This window comes from Zeus faber (genome assembly GCF_960531495.2).
Source record: "Zeus faber genome assembly, chromosome: 22".
NCBI classification, from domain to species: domain Eukaryota; kingdom Metazoa; phylum Chordata; class Actinopteri; order Zeiformes; family Zeidae; genus Zeus; species Zeus faber.
The window spans coordinates 11,954,429-11,980,669 of NC_137209.1; the positions used below are offsets into that span (position 1 = coordinate 11,954,429).

Here is a 26,241-nt window from a genome sequence, read left to right on the forward strand (position 1 = left end):
CATTGGTTTCCCGGTCAGCACTTCCTGCTGGGACAGTTCTGTCGCACCATGTGATCCTCCTTGCGTTCCCACTATTCACTAATGGCAGGAATGAAACTCAGTTGAGCTTACCTTTACTGGGATTCCATTAAGAAAACCCAGTCAAACTCACCAAACAATATTTAACCATGACAAAGCATCAGCTTGATAAGTCCATCATGAGGTTCCTGCATTGTTCTTAGCACAATCATTATGTTTACTTAATTCTCGAACTACTTAATATCCCTCCTTTTTGACAAATGGTACTTAACATATGTCAAACAAGCAATACAATGAAAAACTAGCGGGAGAGATTTGGCTCAGTACATACAGTACCATGTGGCTCTGCCACCACAATAATTCCGTGCAGGATGCCTTTGGAAAGGAAAAGACAAGGTTAGTGAGGAATCCTGTCTTTTCATCCGTGGAGGAGACAACAATCATTATAAGACAGAGCAATATTGGGTACGGCGGCCTTGTTGCCTGCATTGGCTCCAGCATTTCCTCAAGAGATGGGGTCAAGTACATTAATGTAAACAACACAAATAGGAAGATCAAAATGGGGATCAGGGCGGGGCGGAGCCACAACGGCTGTCGCTGTCAAGCAGTCATGTAAATCTCCATAAGAGGGAGGAAGAGAAGTTGGAGTGAGCAAAGTGAAAGTTGCACAGGTTGATGATGGAGAGGTGCTGCCTGAGAGAAATGAGCCGGTTTGCTTTGTAGCAAGATAAAAGCTAAGGCATGTCATCAACCCAATAACTCCAGCATCTGGTTTCTGAGCATAGTATGCACCAAGACGTTATTCATCTCCATAAGATTGCAACAAGAACAGCCAACATAAAACCACCTCCCGTATCCACAGATAAAGTGAATCTACATAAGGCTTGTTTGAAAAGCAACAAAACATTCTCCATTCTACTGGTTAGGCAAGAATTGCACCATTCCACTTTCCAAAAACAACAATAACCACAACTGCCGAGTGTTACTCAGTGTTATAGTTAGCAAAAATCCCTGTTGCATTTTCTCAGGGACTGAAGCTGAGAGAAAACAGGGAGGATGAATGTAGCATCTAAATCGAGATCAACTGAGGCATCTGGAGGAGAAGGGTCTATTGTGGGATCGGGGCCATTCTTTTCTCTCAACCCTGCCCTGGTCATTGTTGATGGCGTCCTTGGTATCTGCCACGCCCACCTCGGCCCCTTCCTTGTGGAAAGCGAACAGACACTTCTTCCTCGTTCCAGTCGCCCTTCTCTTCTTCCTCGTCTCTGTTGAGTCTGGAACGGGAGGAACAGGCATAATGTCCACGTTCTTTGCAGTAGTGGCAGATGAACGTATCCTGGTCCTCTTCGGCCTGGTGCATTCTCTCGTCTGCCTGGTCGTCCTGGTCTTCTTCCGCCACCTCGTTGGTTCCTCTCCTAGAAAGACATTTGAGCCATTTGCAAGCCGTCAGCAGTCACAACACGACATCAATGTTTTACTGCTTTTTGTTTATTATAGTGGGATACAGCATTTATCACATTGCGTTTAAATTTGGCGAGTCCAACACCCTCGTACCCTACGCAGGTGGTGCAGGCCATCCTTTTGATTTCTGGCTGAAGACCTTCAACAAGAGCACTCTTTAGTTGTTGCTCATATGGGCTATCGACATCTCAACGCACAAGGCGTTGGAATCACTCGTCCAGGCTTTCATCTTCTTTCTGTTTACAAGCTCTTATCTTATCCCACCTCATGATAGAGGCTGGGTTACCATAATTCATCCTAGTGCTAGTTCAAGTTGAAGCTTATATGGAGACCCAACAGCGGCATCATAAACCGCAGTGTCTTCCCATCCCGCATTAACGTCCTGCCATCCTAATCCTAAACCTTTCATGAAGATTTGTTGTAACTCATATGATGTTGGACGGTGCTGTTGTACTAACCGTTGGATGGCAGTGGTGTATCCTTCTCCGTTTCCAGCAACTGCAGGAAGATCTCCGATCACCAGGGTAATTTCTTGTATCTTCCATGGCCGACAGACGAGGACTGGATTACCACCCGCCTGGGGGTTAGGACATTCCACCATGGGGAGAACCAGCTCTGTCTTTTCCATCAGGTTAGAGGGAATCATTGGGCAATGGAATATCGGTTCTAATTGGCTTCTGGTGCGGTGGGCAACAGAGTTCTCCGCCCTTCCCTCCATGTTCTGGTTAGAAGTCCTGGGGAGAAGATGAACAAGGACCGGGGGAAGACAGATTAGATGAAGCGGACGTACAGGCCTCGGAGGAGCAAGACTGTAGCTCAATCACAGATGGAAGGGTGGGGGTTCTCAAGAAGGGTGGGGGTTGTTGGAATTTGAGCCTGTGGTTGTAAGAAGGGTGGTGGGTGATCCAAGAGCGGATCAATTCTGTGTGGCCCCAGAACATTTACCATCTGATGAGTGGTATCAGCTCGTTTCTGCTTTGTCTCCCTATTTTGTGCTTCTTTTACCCATGCATGATACGCTTTCCAATCTGCTTCTCCAATTCTATTCTTCTTTCCCTTCTCATAACATTCCAGTTTCTCCCTCAATTGTTATAGTTGGTTTAAACTAAAACTGCTGTTAGTTGGAAAACCCAGTTTCTTCCATAACTGAAATTGTTGTACCGTGTCACTCCCATGTTTGTCGACCATACTTTTCGCCAGACCGGTCCATTCCGTCCTCTGGAGTGGTTTTCGTACAGAACGCTCCCATTTCAGCTGCGGTTGGATCCGGAAAGATAGAGATAAAAAGAGAAAAAAAGTTATTACCACTCATACAGATTTGCCTCTTTTAGTTATTCACAAATTAATTTGAAAACTTGCAGTATCCTTTCCGGCCATCCCACCAGATATTTAGGTTATAACACTACTGTTTCATCAGGGACTCATGTGTGTGCTACTTTAACATGTTATTTACAACATTCATACCACGCTTATCTGGCGTTTATTCACACACACACACACACACACACACACACACACACATCTGGCGTTTATTGACACACACACACACACACACACACACTACGCTTATCTGGCATTTATGCATTTGCTTGTTTCATTGAGACTTTTATCAGCCAGGGAGCTAGCATATCCCAAGACACTAATAAAATCGCTCCGAACTCATCTCATTCAAACGTGCTCCAGAGTGATCCATCGGCCACACGCCCCAGACACTAATTGGATCACACAGGATTCATGTGAAAGTCTATTACTGCAAATTAAGTAAATACATAAGACAGAGAAAAAGCAAACAAACACAAACCCCTAGTGGAGTACCTGGCAAAAATGAACAAAAGATTGGAAGAACAGTGAGTTATATTCTTTCTTATCTTAAGACTCCTCTGGACCAGCTCCAGGACCTGGTGGAGCTGAAGGACCAGCTGGAAGACGTCCAGAGACGAGTGGAAGAGCAGATGCATGCTGGGATACCTCCGGTAAGACACACCTACACAACAAGCAGAGCTGGAATGGGCTCTTTAAACTGGTTTAATAGATGGATAGATGGATCCATCCACCCCTTTCTCTCCGGCGGAAAACTGGTGTCACCACAGCGCCACATGAACAAATTGAGAATAATTATTAAGCAATACAAAAAGAATTGGCAGTACACAGTGATCCCAAAATGAACTCAAACAAACAACATACAATAAACCTAAATATTGTTTTTGTTATTATTATTTATTAATTCATATATGAATTCACAATTAAATTGCTGATTGTTGATCAAATATACATTTAAGTTACAAGGTTGTGATCATGCCCCAGGACAAAAGTGTCATTGTGAATAGACGGCTGCACTGAGTATATGTCCAGTAAACTCCTAGAGATTCACGATGATGGCATGTATCACAGTATATTCTTTTTAATCATTTTAAAAACAACACAGATAAATGTACAAGGCGAATAACTATGACCTGAATTTAACTTTTGGGTTGTTATTAAGGTTATTATGTTCTTAGGTAATTCGTTAAATAATTGCTCTGACTTTTTTTTTTTTTTTCTTGCAAAGTATCTGAAACACGACAGCAGTACACGGAGACATGGTTGAGGTCTCTTTAGAACCGGGACGCTTCAGACGTCTTTGAGTTGTCATTTGAGTTTGATCAATATCGATCTACATTTGGATCAGAAATGAGGGAAAATCCAGACAGTACCGCTCTGATGACGACACAACATTCTGCAAATCCACATTCACAGTGTGTGTGCGTGTGTGTGTGTGTGTGTGTGTGTGTGTGTAAGGTGATGGGTGTTTGTGTAAGGTGCTTTGTGTGTGTGTGTGTAAGGTGCTGTGTGAGTGTGTGTGTGTGTGTGTGTGTGTGTAAGGTGCTGTGTGAGTGTGTGTGTGTGTGTGTGTGTGTGTGTGTGTGTGTGTGTGTGTGTGTGTGTGTGTGTGTGTGTGTGTGTGTGTGTAAGGTGATGGGTGTGTGTGTAAGGTGCTTTGTGTGTGTGTGTGTAAGATGATGGGTGTGTGTGTAAGGTGCTTTGTGTGTGTGTGTGTAAGGTGATTGGTGTGTGTGTGTAAGGTGATGGGTGTGTGTGTAAGGTGCTTTGTGTGTGTGTGTGTAAGGTGATGGGTGTGTGTGTGTGTAAGGTGATTGGTGTGTGTGTGTGTAAGGTGATGGGTGTGTGTGTAAGGTGCAACGCTGCTGGTAACTTCACCTTTACATCCTCTAATCTCCTTTTATGGTGTAAATATCACTCAACTTTGATTGCAATAATTGGGGGGTTTAACAGAACGGAATCTTTTGTTGGGGGGCCGGGGGGCTGAGTGTCTCCCCGTTATGCACGGATGAAAATAAACACATTAAATACATCGGGATAAAATCTCTTATGGAGATTTACATGACTGCTTGACAGCGACAGCCGTTGTGGCTCCGCCCCGCCCTGATCCCCATTTTGATCTTCCTATTTGTGTTGTTTACATTAATGTACTTGACCCCATCTCTTGAGGAAATGCTGGAGCCAATGCAGCCAACAAGGCCGCCGTATCCAATATTGCTCTGTCTTATAATGATTGTTGTCTCCTCCACGGTGTGTGTGTGTGTGTGTGTGTGTGTGTGTGTGTGTGTGTGTGTGTGTTAATATACAGAATATTACATTATTTTCTTCTTGACACCAACACTAGTGACTGGCTGGTTGATGAAGGAGCTGCGTTCTCCGTGGAATAAACCATTTTGGGTCCCAGAATAAGCTCTTTATGAAAATAATCTCTTTAAAAATCAACTAGATTCCCCCCCTCAGTTTTAAGTTTCATGGACACCTATCACAGAGTTTCCCAACCACTGGGCTGCGGACTGATGCTGGGCTACGGGGCTGTGAGAAGGCGGACGGGAATTTTTGCAGTAGTGTTGTTATGACGTCATATCAGTGCCAAGCTCTGCGAGTGCAAATGAGATCCATCTATAATTGTTTCCATAAATGTTCACTCTATCTCCTCCCTCCAAAACCTCTACTCTTATCTGTGTTTAAATGTTTTGTGCTTTTATGGTCACTTTGTTTAATTCTTGCTTTGTCTTAATGTTTGTGATTTATTTTGCCTTCGTGCTGTTTCCAATCTGCTGCTGAACACCTGCATTGATGAATAATGTTGTTCCTATTCCTTAAATTGGAATCAGCATTTCTAATTGAATGGAACCTTTTTATGTAGGCTTTTGTCATTTGATTTGGATTGTCCATCATTAATCCATGTATCCTCCTCTCCCTCTTTTTTGAAGTCGATCCATCGGAATGTTGCTCAAGGGTTCGTGGGTAGTGGCTTCATTGGTCATATCTGCTGTGTCAGCAAACAATGATTTATCTATATCATTGATATATACTCTATAGTCTATATTATATTGATATGTACCATGGCCGTTATTTTATTTTCAAGCCTTTCAACAGCAATTTTCTTTACATATTTATTTGGTGTTTATATCAGTGTAATTATCTGCTTTTCCTTCATCTCAATAATTTCTTTGACAATTTCTAGTCCACTAAATTATATTTATAATTGTGACGGGGCTACTGTCATTGTTTTTCACTCTTATTGCTCATCACAGTGATGAAAGTTGGCATTTGGTGTCTTGTGTGGCGATAATGACTTATTTACAGAAGCTTACGAAGAGAAGTGAAGTTATGTAATTTTAGTGGTGACGCCTTCCAAAAAGAGTTGGCGTCTTTCTGTGACTAATTACAATTTCCGGGTTTTATTTTTTAGATGCATTCCTAGTACATGAACGCATCACTCATACCCACATTTGGGGTGGACTCAAAATGGTCAAAAGTTTCTGTGGATTAATGTATTTTTGATGAGTTTTTTGACAGGTTACGATTCCATGAAACAGGAAACAGCTTGACATTTTTACTTGATTATTTACAATTTGAAACTTTAACCACGACATGTCTGTGACGTCCTGGTTCTAACGACACCTCGACCGTGTTTGTAGCTCTAGCGGTCGTCCTGCTCCTGACTTTTACCCCAAGGGAAATCAGAGAATAATACAAATCTGATGCAGCCTTCATAATAATGCTAATAATAATAATAATAATAATAATAATAATAATAATTAAAAAAAATCATTATTATTATTATTATTATTATTATTAATAATAATAATAAATTATTATTATTATTATTATTATTATTATTATTTTTTTTTTTAAATTATTATTATTATTATTATTAATAATATCAATAATAATTATTATTATAGAAGCCACCTCCTTTCTCACTGTCATCATCTGAAAATACATTTTGTGTAAAACTGTATATAATATTATTTGTTCTTTCATTATTCCATTTTCCATTAAAGTTATTCGTAAATAGCTTTTATATTCCAGCTTGAATTGAGTTGATATGAAACAAATTCAGTGGGGCACAAGTGGCGCTCAAGCACTTATAGAACAATTACCCACAGTGCATTTCATCAACACAGAGAGTCTCTGGATGTTTCCTTTTTGCCAAAAAAACAAGAAAATGAAAGAAACCGTTGGTTTAGAATAGAATAGAATATGCTTATGATGATAGGTTAATGATTGATTTTGAGAAGAACTGGATGTTGGGGAGTGAGGGACATGATGTGCCAGCCTCCATAATAACAACAACAGAATAGAAAAGAGTGATAAACTGACGCTATTCTAAAATGTTTCCAAAGTTTCAGTTAAAACTCTCCCTCCTTCTTTCTCTCCCTCTCTCATCCTAGATGATGGCTGGACTGCAGACATGGACGATGGGGCTGATGGTCCTGGCCTTAACCCTCGTTCTAACACGAGAGGAGACAGCTTCCTCTGGTTCCTCTGACGTTGTGAGGAAGGAATCTCACCCCGACCTCTTGAGGCAGAAGAGGGGTATCTACCAGCAAACGTTCTACATGTACGAGGGGAGGGTTGATACCAGCCCCTACGTGATAGGATGGGTAGGTCCTGTTTTTTCACTGATTCCGAGTGCTACACTTTAGCTTCCATCTGATACAGAGCACTGATCCATTCCACTCAACAGTATAGACATGAGGGTCGTTACAACACCATGATTTGTGATATATAATCCATATTTACATATTTCATTCATCCATCAATCAATCAATCAATCAATCAATCAATCAATCAATCAATCCATTCATTCATTCATTCATAACCTTTATGTAGATATTTGGAGGTACATATGTCTCTTGGTGTAGGGTCTTTGTTGTTGAGCTTGTTAAACTAGTATCAGTTCATCCCTCGTCCCAGTAGTTCACTGACCTTTATCCTTGAGATTCTGGAGATTCCTTTACTCAGATTTTATTGTTGAAATGCGGTTTGTGAAATGTGACCCAACCCATCATTTATAGTAAGTTTACAAGGTAGTGAAGGTTTGATCTAAATACTAAAATATTTTTATAGAATTGAAAATAGAATTAAATAATAGAAAAGAAAACTAGTGACACAATTTATTTTTTATTTTTGTACAGATCGGGTCATTCCAGAAGGTGAAGAGATATCACCTGATAGGTGAGGGTGCGAACTCCATCTTCACTGTGGATGATGAAGGACGTTTGTTTGTCAACAAGACTCTGAACCAAAAGGAGAAGAGCCGCTACCTCCTGAAGGCTCTGATGTATGACGGGGATAACACGCTGGTGGACTCTATACTGTTAGATGTCTGGGTGTTCTCCAGCGGCAGCGTCCCCGTCTTCCCAACAACATACAGTAGATCCATCAAGGAGAGGTCTAGAATTGGTGAGCATGCTGTTAAGCAGCAACGCTGCTGGGTCGCTCATTTGTCCTATTCCACATAAAGGCTCAAAGTCCAACGAAAGCCAATTGAATGTAACCATGAAGCATTTCTCCTACAACAGTTAAGCTCATAGTCACCTCCATGTGAGGTGTTAAAGCTCTGAAATGTGTTTACATTCATAACAGAATATGGAGGCCATTCATCATCTTGAATTATAGGAAAGTTTCCTTTAAAGATTCTGTTGTTTCCCCTTTATTTCCAACGATGCAATTAAATACAGACCTTTTTTTGCTGAGATGTTTTTCCTGTTTCCTCTCGAGTGGAGTTTTCCACAGTGTCTTGTCCACATTAATGTGGAGCGCTCCTGTGACTGAATTCTTACTGTTTACTTCTCCTAAAACAGGAACTGAAGTGGTTGCAGTGACAGCGACAGATGCTGACAACCCTAAACAACCTCAGGGAAAACTACGGTACTCTCTGAGGCCAGAGGGAGAGCTCTCTGCCTTTGAAATCAACAGCTATACAGGTAGGCTGCCAGGCTGTTTTCATAATGTTAATAAATATTCTTTATTCATTTTAACATTCTTAATGTTATAAAACTCCCCAAAAGAAGATGAAAATAGATTTAGAAAATTAGAAAGGAGGAATATTTTACCTGCTCACTGTAACTACCACATTTTGTACACAAACACGCACGCACACACACACACACACACACACACACACACACACACACACACACACACACACACACACACACACACACACACACACACACACACACACCCAGTGGAGACAGCATCTGATGGATGGTGTGGGTGGGGAGTGAGTGGGTGGGTGTGGTCAATGATCTATTAAAATAAAATCACAGATACATGGTCTGTACAGACACTAGGATTGAATGTTTGCTTTTTGCTTTGTTTGGGGAAGTTTGGAGGTAAAAGATTTTGGGGAGTAAGGGCCAACCTTTAAAAGATCAATAAAACAATGAAGGAGGGAAAGAGAAGCTACGACGTGTATAGAAAGAAATAGTGAAGAGCTGAAGGCATCCAAAAAAGAACAACAGAAAGAAAGAAAAAGCAGCAGAAGATTCCACCCCTTCTATCTCTCTCTGTCTGTCTCTCTGTTTCTCTCTCTCTCTCTCTCTCTCTCAAGCATTCTTACATCACCAAATCATAACAAGACATAATTATTTTGTTACACAACAAGGAAAATACATTAAGACAATAATGAAATAAAAAAAATAAAGAGTAGTAACAGTACTGATAAAGAGGAAACAATATTTAATAACAGCAACAAAAATATGTGAAATAAACAATAAAAACAACATGCGAAAAATGAAATAAATAAAGTTGGAGAACAGGTAAACACATCAAGGTGTGTAGTGTCCCTCCTTTCCTGACAGCACATGGCTTGGCTGGTATTTAAATTGATTGTATATTTTAGAATTGTATTAGATTTAGTGTTGTAGTCATCTCTGATGTCCTGATATTTGTGGCAGCTTGTGAGGAAGTGTCTCCTCGGCTGCAGTGGGAGCACAGCCTGGTCTCTCTGGGTTGCCAGGTCTGATGGTGGCGGCCCTTTTCCACGGCCAGACTGTGTTCACTGGGTCTCTACATCTTTAAGGTTTTTTTAATTTACCGTGGTCAAATATTCTGCAGTGGTGTGCTGTCTATTTAGGGATAAATAGCTCTGAAGCTTATTTTGGCTTTTTGTAACTTCTTCCCAATATGTTTTATAATTCACTTACATATACATATGACATACATACAAATACATACTGTGCTGTATTGCTGTTCTGTTTGGTGTTACTGTATTGCTGTGCCGTACTGTTGTACACTATACTGTATACCTCCACACACACTTTATTCACATGCACTTCACTGCACATATCTGTACAGTGGTACCGCGACTTACGACTGTAATTCGTTCTATAAGAACGGTCGTATGTTAAAACAGTCGTATGTCAAATCAATTTTTCCCATATAAATTATGAAATCATGAAGGGTGAAAATAAACAAAAGACACAGCGCAAATACAATAAATATGAAAAATATATCGATAAGCCACGAACTACGTGCACACACGATGTAGGTCGCCCGCTGACTGACTGCTGACTGGCCGCCCACGCCCCAACTGCAAATTTCCACGGTCGTATCTTGGAGCAGTCGGTCGCAAGTCGATACAAATTTTCACGACTATCGCTGCTCGTATGTTGGATTAGTCGTAAGTAGATGCAGTCGTAAGTCGAGGTACCACTGTATATACAAATAACCTATCCCATATACTTAACTCTATTCCCTTCACTTCTATTTTGTACCACCACTCTGTATTTCCTTTTTGAGTCCTATTTAATTACATTTAATTTAATTCTAATTTATATTATTCTATTCACTGACTGCACAACATTTTAGGAATCAATTAGTTTCAGTTAGTTGCTAGGTGGAAATTAGGTTAGCTATTATGTTCAGTTTAGTACTTATTGTGCATAATCTCCAGGTGCATTGCAAAGACATTTCACTGCATATATGTATGAAAGTATGTTTATGTATGTGACAAATAAACCTCTGGAATCTTAAATCTTGAATCTTCTCTCTGTTCATCTTTTGGTTTCAGGCCTTTATAATGATAGGAGAGGGGGTCGCTCATTTTTCTGTGATTTTGAATTTAATTGCTCTTTTTTCAATATAAATGATTAGTGGGTATGGGCCTAATTCTTACCTGCATGTGTTGTTTGGGGTTTTCCTCTGGACATGGAGGATGCTCTTACAGAATTCTGCGTGCAGTGTTTCTATTTGGTGTTTGTCCCATTCTACAAAATCTGGGTTTGAAAGAGTCTCTCTCTCCAGGTGTAGTCACATCCAGGTCTGATTCCCTGGACCGTGAAACCAGGAGCCAGTATGTGCTGGTGGTCCAGGCCCAGGACCTGGATGGCTACCCCGCAGGCCACACGGCCACCACCTCTGTCACCATCACCATCATTGACATCAACGACAACATCGCCTCCTTCACCAGACGTAAGGACTAGAGTACAAACTAAACATGACTTCATGGAATTCAATAAAGACCATTTGAGAAGTGGAGTCAGGACCGTCCAGGGTCCACAGTATTAATGATATTGGAACTGAAGTGTTTATGCTGCACTTTCTATTTATATTTTAATAACAACGTATTGTTTGGAGTGATGTTTGCATGTAGAAGAATACATCCTTTTAGGGTACGATAAATGACACTATAAGCTTATTTAATTATGCTTATTCTTATTTATATAATGTTAAACACATAAATATATGTGACTACTATAAGGCGTTTAAATGGAAACTCTACATCACACTCAATGTCTTTGTGGATGGAAAATGCATTCTGTGTTTAGAACAGCAGTGGAAGTCGCAGATTTCACACCTCCTGCGTTCCCCGTCCACAGGGACGTACGAATTTCAGGTCCCAGAAGACCAGAAGCTGAATGAGACCATAGGTACTCTGACGCTGGAGGACAGAGACGAGATCCAGAACAAAGACCCCGTCTTCACCATCACGCCGCCCTTTGACAACATGTTTCAAGTCAAACTCAGCCCAGTCAAAGATGGGGACCTCATGCTCAGACAGGTGAGGTCAGCGGCAGGGAAACTCAAAGCCATGAGGGCTGTCTTTGGATAGGGATGAAAGAATGACATCAAGATGAAACCAACACATTTGTTTAAATATAAGCAGCAACATCCACCTGTAGGAACTCTTTCTTCAAACCTTCACCTGCTGGTATCTCCCACACAACCAGTCCATAGGGCATCCTGGATTTCTATTGGTCTGTTTGAATAGTGAGGTTGCTCATAACGAACAGGTGAAAGGAAAACTTGTTGAAGGCTTTAAAACCTATCCGCATCATTTCAGCATTAAAAATTAATTAATTAATCTTCAAGTGGTGCCTTTTTTCTTGGAGGGTTACAGTCTATATATAATCCCCACCCTCCCACTCAAGGTCCTGGACTATGAGACAAGGAGCAGCTACAGTTTCACTGTGCATGTGTGGGAGAACAACCTGGAGACCCCTGCTGATAATGCAGACAGTGCCATCACCAGCGCCCAGGTGAGCTGTCACAGGAATACAGACACATGTAAAGTCATATATGATATTACAAACAAAATGTTTCAGTGGTATTGAACTGACTAAATTTGACAGGTGAACGTCAAGGTAATAGATGTGGACGAGCCCCCGATGTTTACCAGGCCTATGTACAAGTTTAGCGTGATGGAGGAAACCATGGTAACCAACATAGGGGCCGTGAGCGCCAGAGATCCTGACAAGGCCAGCAAGAGCATAACGTACGACACACATTATATAGTATTTATATATAAATAAATTCTACACTTAAGTTATAGAGAGAAATTTCTTAATTAGTTGTAATCCCTCCTCCTGCTCTAGGTATTCAATAGAAGACAAGGACTGTCCGATTGGAGTAGACCCCATCACAGGTCAGCTGTTCACTCTGAGGAAGCTGGACAGAAAGCTGGAGGCCACACACATCTTCCAAGTCAGAGCTCAGGAGGAGCCAGGCGGTATGACACACACACACACACACACACACACACACACACACACACACACACACACACACACACACACACACACAAAATCACAGCAACAGAAATAATCATAATAATGATATAGCTGCAGGTAGCAATACACAGGGTCCAGTTTACTTCATTTAGGTACTGTATGTATTACAATTTTCCCGGTTCTGTGAAATGAGCACAAGTTACAAAAAGCAGCTGTCTGCTTGTTGTCAATAAATCACTGTTTGTCATTGGTATAACTTACCGTGATGCTTGTGGTAATACAACTCTACTCTCAGAGGCTGATATATGATGTCTCAGCGTCAGTTACTTAGACTGTGATAGGAGGTCTGTACGGTGCTGTAATGGGGTCCACTCTGTTCTCCCCTCGCTGTGGGCCGGCCGCTGTCCAGGGCCATGGGACTTGGTCAGGTTGCACGCGGGTTGGGTCGTGTATTTGTAGCTATTCCAATTCGCGGCGGTTCTGTAAAACAAGTCTTTCTAATGAGACAAATTACAAAATTCCCAATTCTTCAATTTTAAATATTAGACCAGTAGAGCCTATATGAGTCAAATGCTTTATTTTGCAAATAGACTTGTAAGTTTGAAAGAATAAGACAAGACAGGTCAGATAATTATTTTATTGAACAGTTGTCCAAAACATCTGAAGAAACAGTCTTTATTCGTCACGCAACACACTACACATGCTTGCACACACAGACACATGCACATGCTTTTGATGGTGGCCGGTGAAATGGATCCTCTGCTTTTGACCCATCCTGGCTTGTCCTTCCTCCGGGGGCACAGCCAGGAGCAGTGGGCAGCATACATAGACGCGCCCGGGGACCAGGTGATAAGTGTCCATCGCTGGTCAGACGATGATGGGTGCATGTTTTTGGTGGGGGTCCTTACTGACGTGAGGTGGAGGAAACCCCATGTGAGCACGGGGAGAACATGCAAACTCCACACAGAAAGGCTCCTATTTGGGAGATAACCCCCCCCGGAGCACGGTGCCAACAGCGCCCCAGGTGGGAATCGAACCCAGGACCTTCTTGCTGTGAGGCAACAGTGCAATGCAATAATTCCAATTAATTGAATCCCTACTTAATAATTGCAAAAGTATGACCAGAAATAGTTAATAAGCATGCATCGCCATCCTTTAACAGTGATTTCTGAATTGCTTTATCAATTGGCATAACTATACTATACAACACAGAGTCATAGAGTCAGTCATAACTACTCTCACTGAGCTGGTTTGCACCTTGCATGGCTGCCACCGCCATCGATGTATGAATGTGTGTGTAAATGGGTGAATGTGAGGCATGTTTTGTAAAGCGCTTTGAGTAGTCACATGACTAGAAAGCGCTATATAAATGCAGTCCATTTACCATTTACCATAGTGATCTACACCAATGCAGCAAGTAAACAAATCAGCATACGTTATTTGGAATGTTTGGTATGTTTCCCCTTTTCTACCAATGCAAACCAAGGGCTGGTTCTCAGTTGGTTGAACTTGCAAACCTTTTAAGAACTGACTTGCTTTTTTTCACAGGAAAAACTGATCTGGGAGCAATGTCATCACGTCACTGTAGAGGTTTGCATGTGTTGTCGCATTTTCATCAGGATTGAGGGACTATTTTTATTATGATTTATGTTATTAAGGGCCCTGCCCCCAGCACTGAAACCCTATTGTTATTGTTCGGCAGCCCCTTATTATTAGTGTTCTGGAAAATATTCTCTAAATTTTGAAGCCTAAAACTATTGGGAACACCCACTTGGGCATAGCTCACAAACACGGTTACATCTTGTTTGAACTGCTCTGTCACAAGGACCTCCTGCTTTAAGTTTCATCCAAATCAATCCACATATGGAGCAGATATTAGAGAAAAACCAAGCAAATTTAGATCGATATTTCAGAAACGGGCCAGTACATCTGACGCCAAAATATGTCCAACCGGGCTATCTGGAACACATACTTTAGCATGAGCTACGAATACGGTTGAGGTGTCGTTTGAACTGCTATGGCCTAAGAATCTCATGGTTTAAATGTCATTAAAATGGATCCGCAATACGAAGCAGATATTAATGAAAAACCAAACAAATTTTATATGAAATATTCAGTTGGTTTTGGTTAACTGACATGATACAGGTACTCTACATGTACTCTAAATGTACAGATTCCAATGTGCGGCCAAGTGTCGATCACTCTTTAGTCTTTAAACTTTACCAAACTATCGATTTATGTGTGTATTCATATAGCTTCTTACCTGGAAGATGTCAGTGCATCTGTACTATTGATATTTTAAATCCGTAGCCAACATAAATTTGCCGGATTAATGAAAAGAATAATAAATAATAATCCTTAAAATGTTGTCAGCGCGTCCCACGAAAAAACTGAAATCTACGACTGAGTTAAAGATCCGGCGAGACGTCGGACAAATAGAAGCCGTGCAGTCCAATTCCTTATTTTATGTGCAGGTTGACTACGAACCTAAACCAGGAGATCATTTTAACATAGCAGTTTAAACTAGACCTCAACTGTGTTTGTAGCTTATGCCAAAGTATGAATTCCAGATAGTTTGGCCGGATTGGAAATATTTCAGTTTCAGATGTACTGGCTCATCTTTGTTAAAATCGTTCAAAATTTGTGCAGTTTTTGGCTGATATCTGCTCAGTATGTGGATCAATTTGGATGAAATTTCAACCACCAGGTATTTCTGATATATAATAATGCATTGTTATTATAATAAAGTATAAAAACACATTTGTTGCATAGATGCCCATTGTGTCAAAGTGTTTTTTGCCCCTTTCCCACATGGAATGAAAGTCCTTAATCCACTGGCAATGTTGTGTGTTGGCATAGTGTGGGAACAGGAGCCGGTTCCAATCTTCTGTAAAAGTCGTTCTCTAATTCTCTCCACTATCAATCAAGTATCATTTGGGAAAATGTCGGTACAGCTGTGAAAGAAAGTGAGTGGGAATGGAAGCAGTAACATTGCTGTAGAGTTGGGGTGGAGCTGAATCCAAATGCAGCACAAATAGTACATTTTTACAAATATTTATTTTGTACAAATGTAAAAATAATGAAAGAAAAAAAAAATACATGATGAAAATGGCGAGTCCAATCCGTACCGTGGCGCTCAGCTGCAAAGATGAGAAACTGAAACACGTCCAGTCTCTCAGTCTTTATATTCTGAAATTGTATTCCTTGTCTTGTTAAAAATGCCATTCAGACCCTGGACGTGTGTTTCAGAGTTATGGGTGCGGTGCGGCGACATTGGGCACAAGCGTTTTGCTTGCCTGCCGGAGCGCAGAGCCAGAGAGGGAGCGAGCAGACAGGGAGAGAGTGAAGGAGGCGTTGAAAATGATCACACTGTTTTAATTACATTGGGTTTGGGATATTGTGTCTGGGGACGGGGGCCCTGTCAGCGGATGGAACCGAGACCGTCCTAGAGGGCCGTGGAGACGGGGAGTGAAGCGCTGGTCTAAAAAAACATTTGTGCTGCCTAGTCTGGAGTGATACTACCTCTCGTGTGAGCATTATGTTATGTGTCCGTAACAGTCATCTATGTGAGAACAAACTTCATACGGAACTTTTCTGTAAAGGAGGCCAATGTGGGAATGACCACCTACTGCCTTGGACGGATTTTTTTATCCAGCCATGTTACAGATTCCATGTGGTAAAGGGGCTTTAGATTGTGTGACAATCCATGTGCTCGTTCCTCCTCTTCAGGGTTGGAGTCCTTTGTCAAGGTAAACATTCTGGTTCAGGGTGTCAATGCTCATGCACCAGAACTCGTTTGGGATGAGGTCTTTGTCTGTGAGAAGGACACGGCAGGAACGGTAAGATATGCAGGATCTAACTAACCAAGAGGCCTGGCTAGTGAGGTGTTGCTGTGTTTTCTTACAGTATTGTGTCTTGCATTTTGTCCCTACCTGGTTTTTAAACCTTTCATTTTACATCACTGCTCTCACATGGCAGCATGGCAGCATGTTCAGGTACAGTAACTTGGATCATAGTGGAGTAAATGGAGGTTGCCTGATTTTGACTTCCTAGAAAATGTATTTACATAGATGTTTTTGTGAGAGTGAAAGCGCAAATGTGATCAAGTCAATGAAATAAAACTATTGAACTGAAACTGAGTCTTTCTCTGCTTCTCAGGTAATTGGAATGTTAAACGCCACTGACACAGATGACCAGATTCCATTCTTTAGTTTCTCCCTCGTTCACCCTTCAACCACCTTCTCCATCACAACCAGTAAGTCCCTGTGGCGGTTGGACAAGTAGTTTATTCATCTTTTGTTTTCCTTAAACACTGTAGTGAAAAAAGGAAAGAAAGAAAAAGAAAGAAAGAAAGAAAGAAAGAAAGAAAGAAAGGCTTATGAACGACATAAAATCTACTATTAATTAACAAACACTTTGAAAAAAAATAGTCTTATAACAAATGAGCAGTTTCCAAATCTCAAATGATGACTTGGACAACATCCAATCTGGATTTTGGCCACAACACAGCACTGAGACAGCTCTTATTAAGGTTCTTATTAAGGAGTGTCTAAACCTTTTCCACAAGGGCCAGATCGGGAAATATGAAACCACCTGGTGGCTGTACTTAAAAATATATCTACATTTTAAATTAAAATACATCTATAATATAAGATATATTTAATCATTTTCACTAAACATGCAGAACCACAACAGAAACATCAAAATTAGTGACCTGGATCAAGTCACCAACACAGTGACACTCAAAGTGCAGGGCTCTTTCAAAAGCTTATGTTATATATATGATATGTTATATATATGATATTATATATCAGACTCAGTTTTACATTTCTAACAGTTTTACGATTATTATTATTATTATTACTAGAACAACAAATTGTACGACATATACATGTACTAGTCGAATTCAACACACATTCTGCATGAAGATGTGCACATTTGTAATATACACGTGTGAATTAACACGCGGAATTGAAAACCTCTCGCTGGGATACTTTGGCAACAATGCATCCCAGTAATCACATCTTGTTAAATCAGTAAATTTTTATATATTTTTGACATTTTTGCCTTTATTTGACAGCACGGTGCGGATTAACAGAAGAAGGGACAATGTGTGTTTCTATGTGTACATTATAAATAAGCATGATTTTATGCTGAACGTGTGTGTCCTCGTCTGTGTGTGTACGTTCCATAGTGACATCATACAGATTGAGTGCTGCCATCGTGTGGACAAAATAAGAATCGCTGCCTTTAAAAATAACAGATTGAAGACGGTCTTGAATTGGTTCAAGTCTTATTTACAAGACAGGGACCATCTCGTCTCCCTTGGTAACTATGTGTCCAAATGAACCAACATCATGTATGGAGTTCCCAACGGTTCAATCCTTAGGCCATTTCTATTCAACCTTTACATGCGGCCATTAACCCACTGGGGTGGGTGTAGGGGGGTTTGAGCAGCCACACCTATCTTGGGTCCAGGTAATTAGGTGAAGGATCAGTGTGGCTGTTCGCCTGTTACTCATTAGAGTAATCAACGAGCATCAGGTAAAACCCCCTTTCCCACACACACAGGAGAGGAACCTTTATCATGACATGTCCATCTGCTCCAGGCTTGTTCCATGTTGTTCACTCGCTACAATAAACTGGTGTGTTTATGAGGAGGGCCCTGAAAACCCCACTGTGGTGGCAAGTGGGAGGCAAAACTGCCACTGTGCCACGGTGGAACAAGCCCGGAGCAGATGGACAACATGTCATAAGAGCTTCTCTCCTGTGTGTGTGGGGATCCTAAACCCTTATTACCTAGAGCCAAGACAGGTGTGGCTGCTCAAACCACACCTCCCCCACACCACACCCAACTTCCTCCAGTTACACTGAGGAAACTTACATCTACATAGCTCTGTCACTGAGTGGCCGAGAAGACCCAAAATACATCTCTGATTTGCTCTTGCAATATGAACCCTTCAGACCTTCAGGTCATCTCGTCGTCTCACTTTACCCCGAGTAACGACAAGACAAAACAAAAGAGATGCAGCATTTAGTTATTATGACATAATTTGTTGGAACAAACTTCTTGAAGATCACTTCTCTTACTACTTTTAAATCCAGGCTCAAAACTTTCATATTTGCTACTGCTAATCAGCAAATATTCATGGTGCTTAATATGAACTTCATCAATTTGCACTTTTTTCATATAATACTTTTTACATTTTATGGAATATTCTTTGAAATGGCCTTGTTTATGAAATTGCTATGTAAAGTAAATTGTCTGACTTCTTTCCAAAAAGTTAAATATATTTCCTATTTCTAATTCCTTTGGAGGTTATTGTGCATACAGATAATTCAGATATTGTGTAGAGAAGGTCATCCCCTGGTCTTCCAAGGAAACTTCTGTTGGGAGGAGATCTGACTAATTACACTATTATCATGTAAACCATCCAATTAGCTCCAGTAGCCTTTGTCCTCTGAAGTTCTTCCTCTATTCTGTTATATTGTGTAATTATAATGGGAGCGAGGCAGGTGAAGGAGATGAGAACTAGTGTGTTTAGAAATGGACTGCATAGAAGCTGGTTACTACGGTGGCTTTCACAGCTGAGTTGTGCAGAATTCTATCTCTGTCACTAGTGAGCAGGTACGACATGTCCTTCAAGTCAAGCACCTGCCTGTTGATACCTCCCTTGTATCTATGGCAGGGACCAAGTCCAAAATATCTGAGGATCAGAATGACACCCAGAATTGGGGGATACAGGTTGTCAACATGGTTTAGAAAGGAGGGAACATCACCAAAGCCTCTGAGTGAAAAACAGTGTCTCACAGTGTTCATGCTTCTGTTATGAGTGATGTTAAAATTGTGTTGTATTTCAGACAACTCAGACAACACAGCAGACATCAGATTGAAGCGCGGCCATTTCAGCCTGGATGACCCTACAGACTACATGCTGGAGGTGCGAGTTGAAGATGGAGGACGCCCCCCTATGAGCAGTGTTGTTCAAGTGCCCATCAAGGTGTGTGTGTGTGGGTGTGTGTGTGTGTGTGTGTGTGTGTGTGTGTGTGTGTGTGTGTGTGTGTGTGTGTGTGTGTGTGTGTGTGTGTTTCATTGCATGTGTGTGTCAGCATTTGTCTATGCAGCTTCACTCTCACACTCTGCCAGTGTTTCCCCACCTCTACAATGACACCACACACCACTATCCCTTTAACCACTAAACATGTAAGAAGCATGTATAACTGCTTATTATTCAGGCCTAATAGTGATGCAAGCCTCACAAACGATTTGTTTGTAGGAAACAAACCACTCGGAGTTGGAAGTCACTCTGGAAAGAGTGGACGAGAGATTGAATGTTCTACACACAACCTGAAAATAATGACTGAGGACTAAACTAATGTCCAAGACAAAATGGCCCAGGCATTTGGCACAATTCATATTGAATGTGACTGATACTCTTTGCATTCCCCCAAAATAAATAGTTTTGACAGAATTAAATGATTGTTGTGAGAATTGCATTTACAACTCAGAGCCGAAGCGATTCTTGTGACTCGTTCACCTGAAGTCCTCCCTCGCTCACCGTACGTGACACCAACTGAATGAAATGGAAAAAAAGAGTTGGAAAATCAGGCTCTTTTTACTGAGTGACTCATCAAGAACCAGGTTTTAAAAAGGAGTCAAACTGTTCACCACTACGAATAATCCTCACTTTCAGAGTGAAACTTGTTCTGCTGGAGCTGGTATTCTGTCTGGAACTGATGATTTAGTACAACCTTGCAATTTTGCTACAAAATAATAACTTCCATTGTTTATTTTGATAATAAGTGGAATTTGAAAAATGTTCACAGTGCACCAGGTGAGCTCTCACTGGTGTGGTGTGGCACAGCGGTTTAAAAAACACTGCTCTATACTATGTGTAGTAAATAAGGTGTTTTTGCTGCTTAGACCAGGGGTTGTCAAACATTTTGGAAGAAGATCAAAAAGTCTTGTGACCCTGTCATTCCGACTGGACGATGTTGGGTCTAACAACAGCAGAGTTAAGTACACGTACAAACCTCCGTGGAGTTGACTCCCCATGGGATTAAAATGTAATGAAATGATTGCCGTTCCTGCTGCTTTTGTGCTGATTTGTGCTGTAAAAATAATTTGTGTCATTATGTTTTTTGATATATTGAACATTTCATGTTTGCTATGTAATTTAACTGTTTTGATCACTTGAAGCTTGTATATTGAAATATACATTTCTATCATATTGACATTTATTTCCATGCATGCTGTGCAGAGTCAGCGCAGCAGCAGCTCTTGTATCAGCAAAGTGTTTCCTCTTCTCCTGCACTGTTGGGTAAAGCAGTGGGAGAGTGAGTTGCTATGGTGACAGGGACGCACACACAGCGAGTCTCTTCCTCTTGTTCTGTCTCACTGAAAATGAAGCCGACTGAAGTTATTCATTGTGCATCTACTAAATGATTTAACTGAAAACGATTTTTGAAAATGTATTTTTATTTCGGGAATAATTATTAAATTAAAAAAGAAAAACACTTTTTCCTTATATTTGTGCATGTTCACTTAATCATCTGGTGACCAGTCCAAAACATTTGATTTGGGGGGGACTGGTCTCATACTTTAGGTTTGTCGGTGTGATGACAAGCGAATCCAGAAGGAATGTAACGTCATCTTGAAGATTGGAGTTGGTGTCATTGTGCTGATTACCATACTGGTCTGTCTACCTGCCATACTGGGTAATCACACACACACACACACACACACACACACACACACACACACACACACACACACACACACACACACACACACACACACACACACACACACACACACATTTCAGGCTGTTTGTGACATTGCACACGTCAAGGAAGTCAGAGAAGTCACACAGAATCACGTTGAAACCTGAAGCAGTCATGGCTAAGAAAACAACTGAAAGACCTCTGCCAACAATAAACATTGGAAATATTAGAAACAACAAATATTGGCAATCGCAAGTAAATAAGATGGTGGATGTTAAGAAGATGTTCAGAAGAAACAGGAAACAACCAATAATAAAAAGCTCAAAATAGTTGTTAATTTAAAGCAGTAAATGTAGAAGAAGCACTAAACTCCATTTGTATGTTGCAGTGGCCATAATGCACCGAGACTATAAAGTGAAAGATCATCTCTTATGAACAATAACTCCTGAGCATTACTTTGACGGAGGCAGTAGATTGATCCTGAATTGCTCCACCTTGAGAAAACACATTTTGACAAGCTCCACTACAAAGTCTATGAGCACATTGAGAAGAATTCAGCGTCTTTGTACCTTAGTATATCTTATAGAGTGTGAATGCATGAATGTCAAGATGAGACTGAGCTCGAAAAAATACATCTCTCCTCTCACTCTCCTGTCACAGGGATGATGGTGATGTGGAGGTGCTACCAGAAGAAGAAGTCCCTGGCCAGGATGAACCACTACGAGGAGGGTGGAATCCAGATGAGCAGGTGTCAGCTGGTGGTGGACAACCAAGAGGATGGAGGAGAGATGGACATGGACAGGTATGTGGATGAGGGAGGAAATGACCTGCTTATAGAAATGTGTTTTATTTGTCAAGTGTACAGTACAACACAAGGTCATTCGGTACAATGAAATTCTTGGGGCATGACAGGCAACAACTACGTAGTGTGGGCATAAAAAGATAAAATAACAAGGCAAATATAAGGAGGAAATATATATATCTTTTTTTAAATAAATTAAGAGTCAAATATAAAAAATAGTAGGAGTCGATGTTACAAATACAGGAAAGAGGTCACAGTGTTTGTACATACAATTAAAATAATAAAAATAATCCTAAAACGGAAACTTAAATAATTGGAACATTGTAGCAGTTCCAACAGAAATAGGTCAGTCTATTGCACAAGATATGGATATAAATGTAAAGTGAAGGAGTGTCGGTGGATATGTACACGTAGTAGTGGTGATGTACATTTCATTTACATAGGTGACTACAGATGTTGCAGGTTGAGAAGCCTGATGGCCTGGGGGAAAGAACTTTTCGTTAGTCCTAGTAGTCTGTGCCCGGATGCTCCGGTAACCTTTACCAGACGGCAGCAGCGTGAACAAACTGGGGGGCTGTAGTCCTTTATGATTTTCCGTGCTTTCCTAAGGCATCGTGTGTGGTAGATGTCTTGCACAGAGGGGAGGTGGCAACCAATGACGCGCTCCAATGACCACCCTCTGGAGCGCCTTGCGATCGGCAGCAGAGCAGCTGCCGTACCAGGTGGTGATGCAGCCGGTGAGAATGCTCTCACTGGTGCATCAGTAGAAGCTGGTGAGAGTCCTGACAGACATGCCAAACTTCTTGAGTCTCCTCACGAAGAATGGGCGCTTTTGGAAGTTTTTATTGCCGCGTCCGATTGCCTGGACCAGGAGAGGTCATCACTGATGGACACACCGAAACTTGCAGCAGGAGACTCTCTTCACTTCAGCTCCGTCGATGTGGATGGGGGCGTGCCCCCCCCCGCTGTCATTTCCTGTAGTCTACGATCATCTCTTTAGTGTTTCAGAGTTTGAGAGAGAGGTTGTTATCCTGGCACCATGTTGCCAAGACGCTGACCTCCTCTCTGTACGAGGACTCATCATTGTTGGAGATGAGATCTAGGATGGTGGTGTCGTCCACAAACTCCAGGATGGTGTTGGTGCTGCGCATGGCCACACAGTCTTGTGCTAACAGGCAGTACAGGACGGGACTGAGTACGCAGCCCTGCGGGGCTCCGGTGCTCAGGGTCAGTGCAGATGAGGAGACGATTTCCATTCTCACCACCTGGGGTCTGCCCGTCAGGAAGTCCAGGATCCAATTACAGAGGGAGGTGTTAAGACCCAGGATCCTGAGCTTGGGAACAAGCTTAGCGGGCACAATTGTGTTGAATGCTGAGCTGTAATCTACAAACAGCATCCTCACGTATGTGTTGCATTTGTCCATGTGGGAGAGGGTGGTGTGCTCTGCCAGAGCGATGGCGTCGTCCATAGATCTGCTCGGGCGATATGCAAATTGAAGGGGGTCCAGGGTGTCCGGAAGGGAGGAGCAGATGTGGGTTCTGACTAGCCGCTCGAAGCACTTCATGATGGTAGAGGTCAGTGCTACGGGGCGATAGTCATTCAGGCAGGTGATGGGTTGTTTCTTTGGTACCGGGGCAATGGTTGTCTTTTCGAAGCAGGTGGGGACTGTAGACTGGATCAGGGGGAGGTTGAATATGGAGGTGAATACCTCCGCCAGCTGGTCGGCGCACACTCTGAGGATCTGGCCTGGAATGCCATCAGGCCCTGGAGACTTCCGAGGGTTTACTCTTTTAAGAGCTCTCCTCACGTCACTCGTAGATAGGAACAGAGTGCAGTCGTCCTGGTCCTCCACTACCCTTGCAGCTGGGATGGTGTTGCTCGCCTCAAACCGTGCGTAGAAGGTGTTGAGCTTGTCAGGAAGAGAGGCGGCTGGCTGGGCATCACTCCTGTTTCTCCCTTTGTAGTCTGTGATGGTGCGCAGTCCCCACCACATGCGTCTGGGGTCTGAACTGTGGAAGTCCCACTCCAGCTTGTCCCTGTAGGCTCTTTTGGCATCTCTGATGGCTTTCCAAAGGTCATATCTGTACTTCCTCAAGGCCTCCAGGTCCCCTGAGCTATAAGCGGAGGACCGTGCTCTGAGCTTAGCATGAACATCACCATTAACCCAGGGCTTCTGGTTATCAGCTGCAACACAGAACATCTGCCAGTCCGTGGTTTTGAAACAGTCCTGGAGAGTGGCAGTGGATTCTTCACTCCAGGTTTGGACATCTGGCAAACCGGTTTTCCTTGCTTTAATTGTTGTCTGTAGGTTGGTAGGAGAAGAATGGAGGTGTGATCTGCCTTACCAAAGGCAGGGCGGGGGAGGGGTTTGTAGCTGTCCCGGAGTTGTGAATAACAATGGTCGAGAGTCTGATATACCCATGGTAGGAAAGTTGATATGCTGGTGATATTTAGGTAAAATTTTCCTCATATTAGCCACAAACAATAGAAGCTGCCTCAGGGTGAGTCTTCTTCAGTCCATTGATTACTCCGTAAAGGTCCTCTAATGCGCACCTTTTATCCACCTGCCGGGGTACGTAGACTGCCGTGATTATAGAGGAGCTGAATTCCCGCGGGAGGTAGAAGGGACAGACTTTTATAGTTAAGAGCTCCAGGTCCGGAGAGCAGTGTTTTGAAAGTACTGATATATCCGAACCCCAGCGAGAGTTAATCATAATGCAGACCCCACCGCCTCTGCGTTTACCTGACTCCGTGGTTCTGTCGTGCCGGTAGATGGAAAATCCAGCCGGAGTAACGGCAGAGTCCGGCACCGTAGCGTCCAGCCAGGTTTCTGTGAACGCCAGCACACAGCAGTTCGCGATGTTCCGCTGGAACTTAATCCGTGCGTGTAGTTCGTCCACTTTTTGTCCAGGGATTGAAAATTTGCCAGTAAAATGCTCGGTATCTCGTCCGAGATCTGCGAAGAATTCCGGAACGTTTTCCTCTTCTTTCCTCTGTCGGTGTATTGGTAAACACAGCGGCGGCACGACAAAGGGATCGCAGCACGTACTCCGGTAAGTTGCATCAAGCAAGTCTGCATCAAAAATAAGAACAATACAAATAATAATAAACACAAAACTAAGAGTTGAATGCGGAGCCATTGCCGGTGCGTCAATACTACGGCGCACCTGGAAGTTAGACCGAATGTCTTTATCTGGTGATGAGCACCGATACAGACACTGGTGTTATTGGTCCAGTGTACCATAGTATATTCTCAATACAAAAATATGTCAGACAGTACAGGAAAGCAGCTTGATATTTTAGTGATGGGATGCAAAGAAGCATGATCTCAACCCAACACATTGATCTACTCTTGGTAGGATTGTCGGGTGTTTATTCAGAGCAACCTTGTCGTATTAGATGCTGTTAAAACACTTATATACACTTATATATTAGATTATATTCATATGACATTCAAAGGTGAGGCACTTGCTTTTTAGTAAAACTAGTTAAAAAACCTCCAAATAAAACAATTAGATGTCATCAGCCAGGATCATTACATTCTTCCACCTCCAGATGCTCTGCCAATCATCTGTCCTTCTCTTTCTCTCTTCTAGAGACGGCCTCTCCATCCTGACCTCCGCTCCCCACGACAGCTCCCTGCTCCGCCACCCAGACCACAGCCCGCACCACCTGCCGCCCCCCGCCTGCGATGGAGACATGGCCGTGATGATCCAGGCAAAGAAGGACAAGGTTGACCACGAGGTGAACAGCTTCCCCAACGACACCGTGCAAAGCTTCAGCTACGAGGGCTCTGGGTCTCTGGCTGGAAGCCTCAGCTCCCTGGTGAGCTCCTCCAGCGACTCAAGTTTGGATTTCAGCTTCCTGAAAGAGTGTGGGCCAAAGTTTAGAAAACTGGCCGAGATGTACATGGACGGATCGGACGAATCAGACTAGTTTCCAAACTG

At 42.2% G+C, this 26,241-nt stretch overlaps 1 protein-coding gene across 1 annotated transcript; it reads left to right on the forward strand.

The window, feature by feature from the left end:
• Positions 1-7,226: 7,226 nt before the first annotated feature.
• On the forward strand, positions 7,227-26,230 carry LOC307247124 (cadherin-5-like; the record flags this gene model as incomplete). The annotated part of the gene is made up of 15 exons (XM_080023190.1): positions 7,227-7,412; positions 7,947-8,214; positions 8,616-8,738; positions 11,062-11,229; positions 11,637-11,818; positions 12,189-12,296; positions 12,390-12,532; positions 12,633-12,766; positions 16,497-16,606; positions 16,926-17,022; positions 19,629-19,768; positions 21,029-21,104; positions 22,152-22,293; positions 24,276-24,332; positions 25,891-26,230. 15 exons carry the CDS (start codon positions 7,227-7,229, stop codon positions 26,228-26,230), a joined length of 2,274 nt encoding a protein of 757 aa, XP_079879316.1.
• Positions 26,231-26,241: the final 11 nt, after the last annotated feature.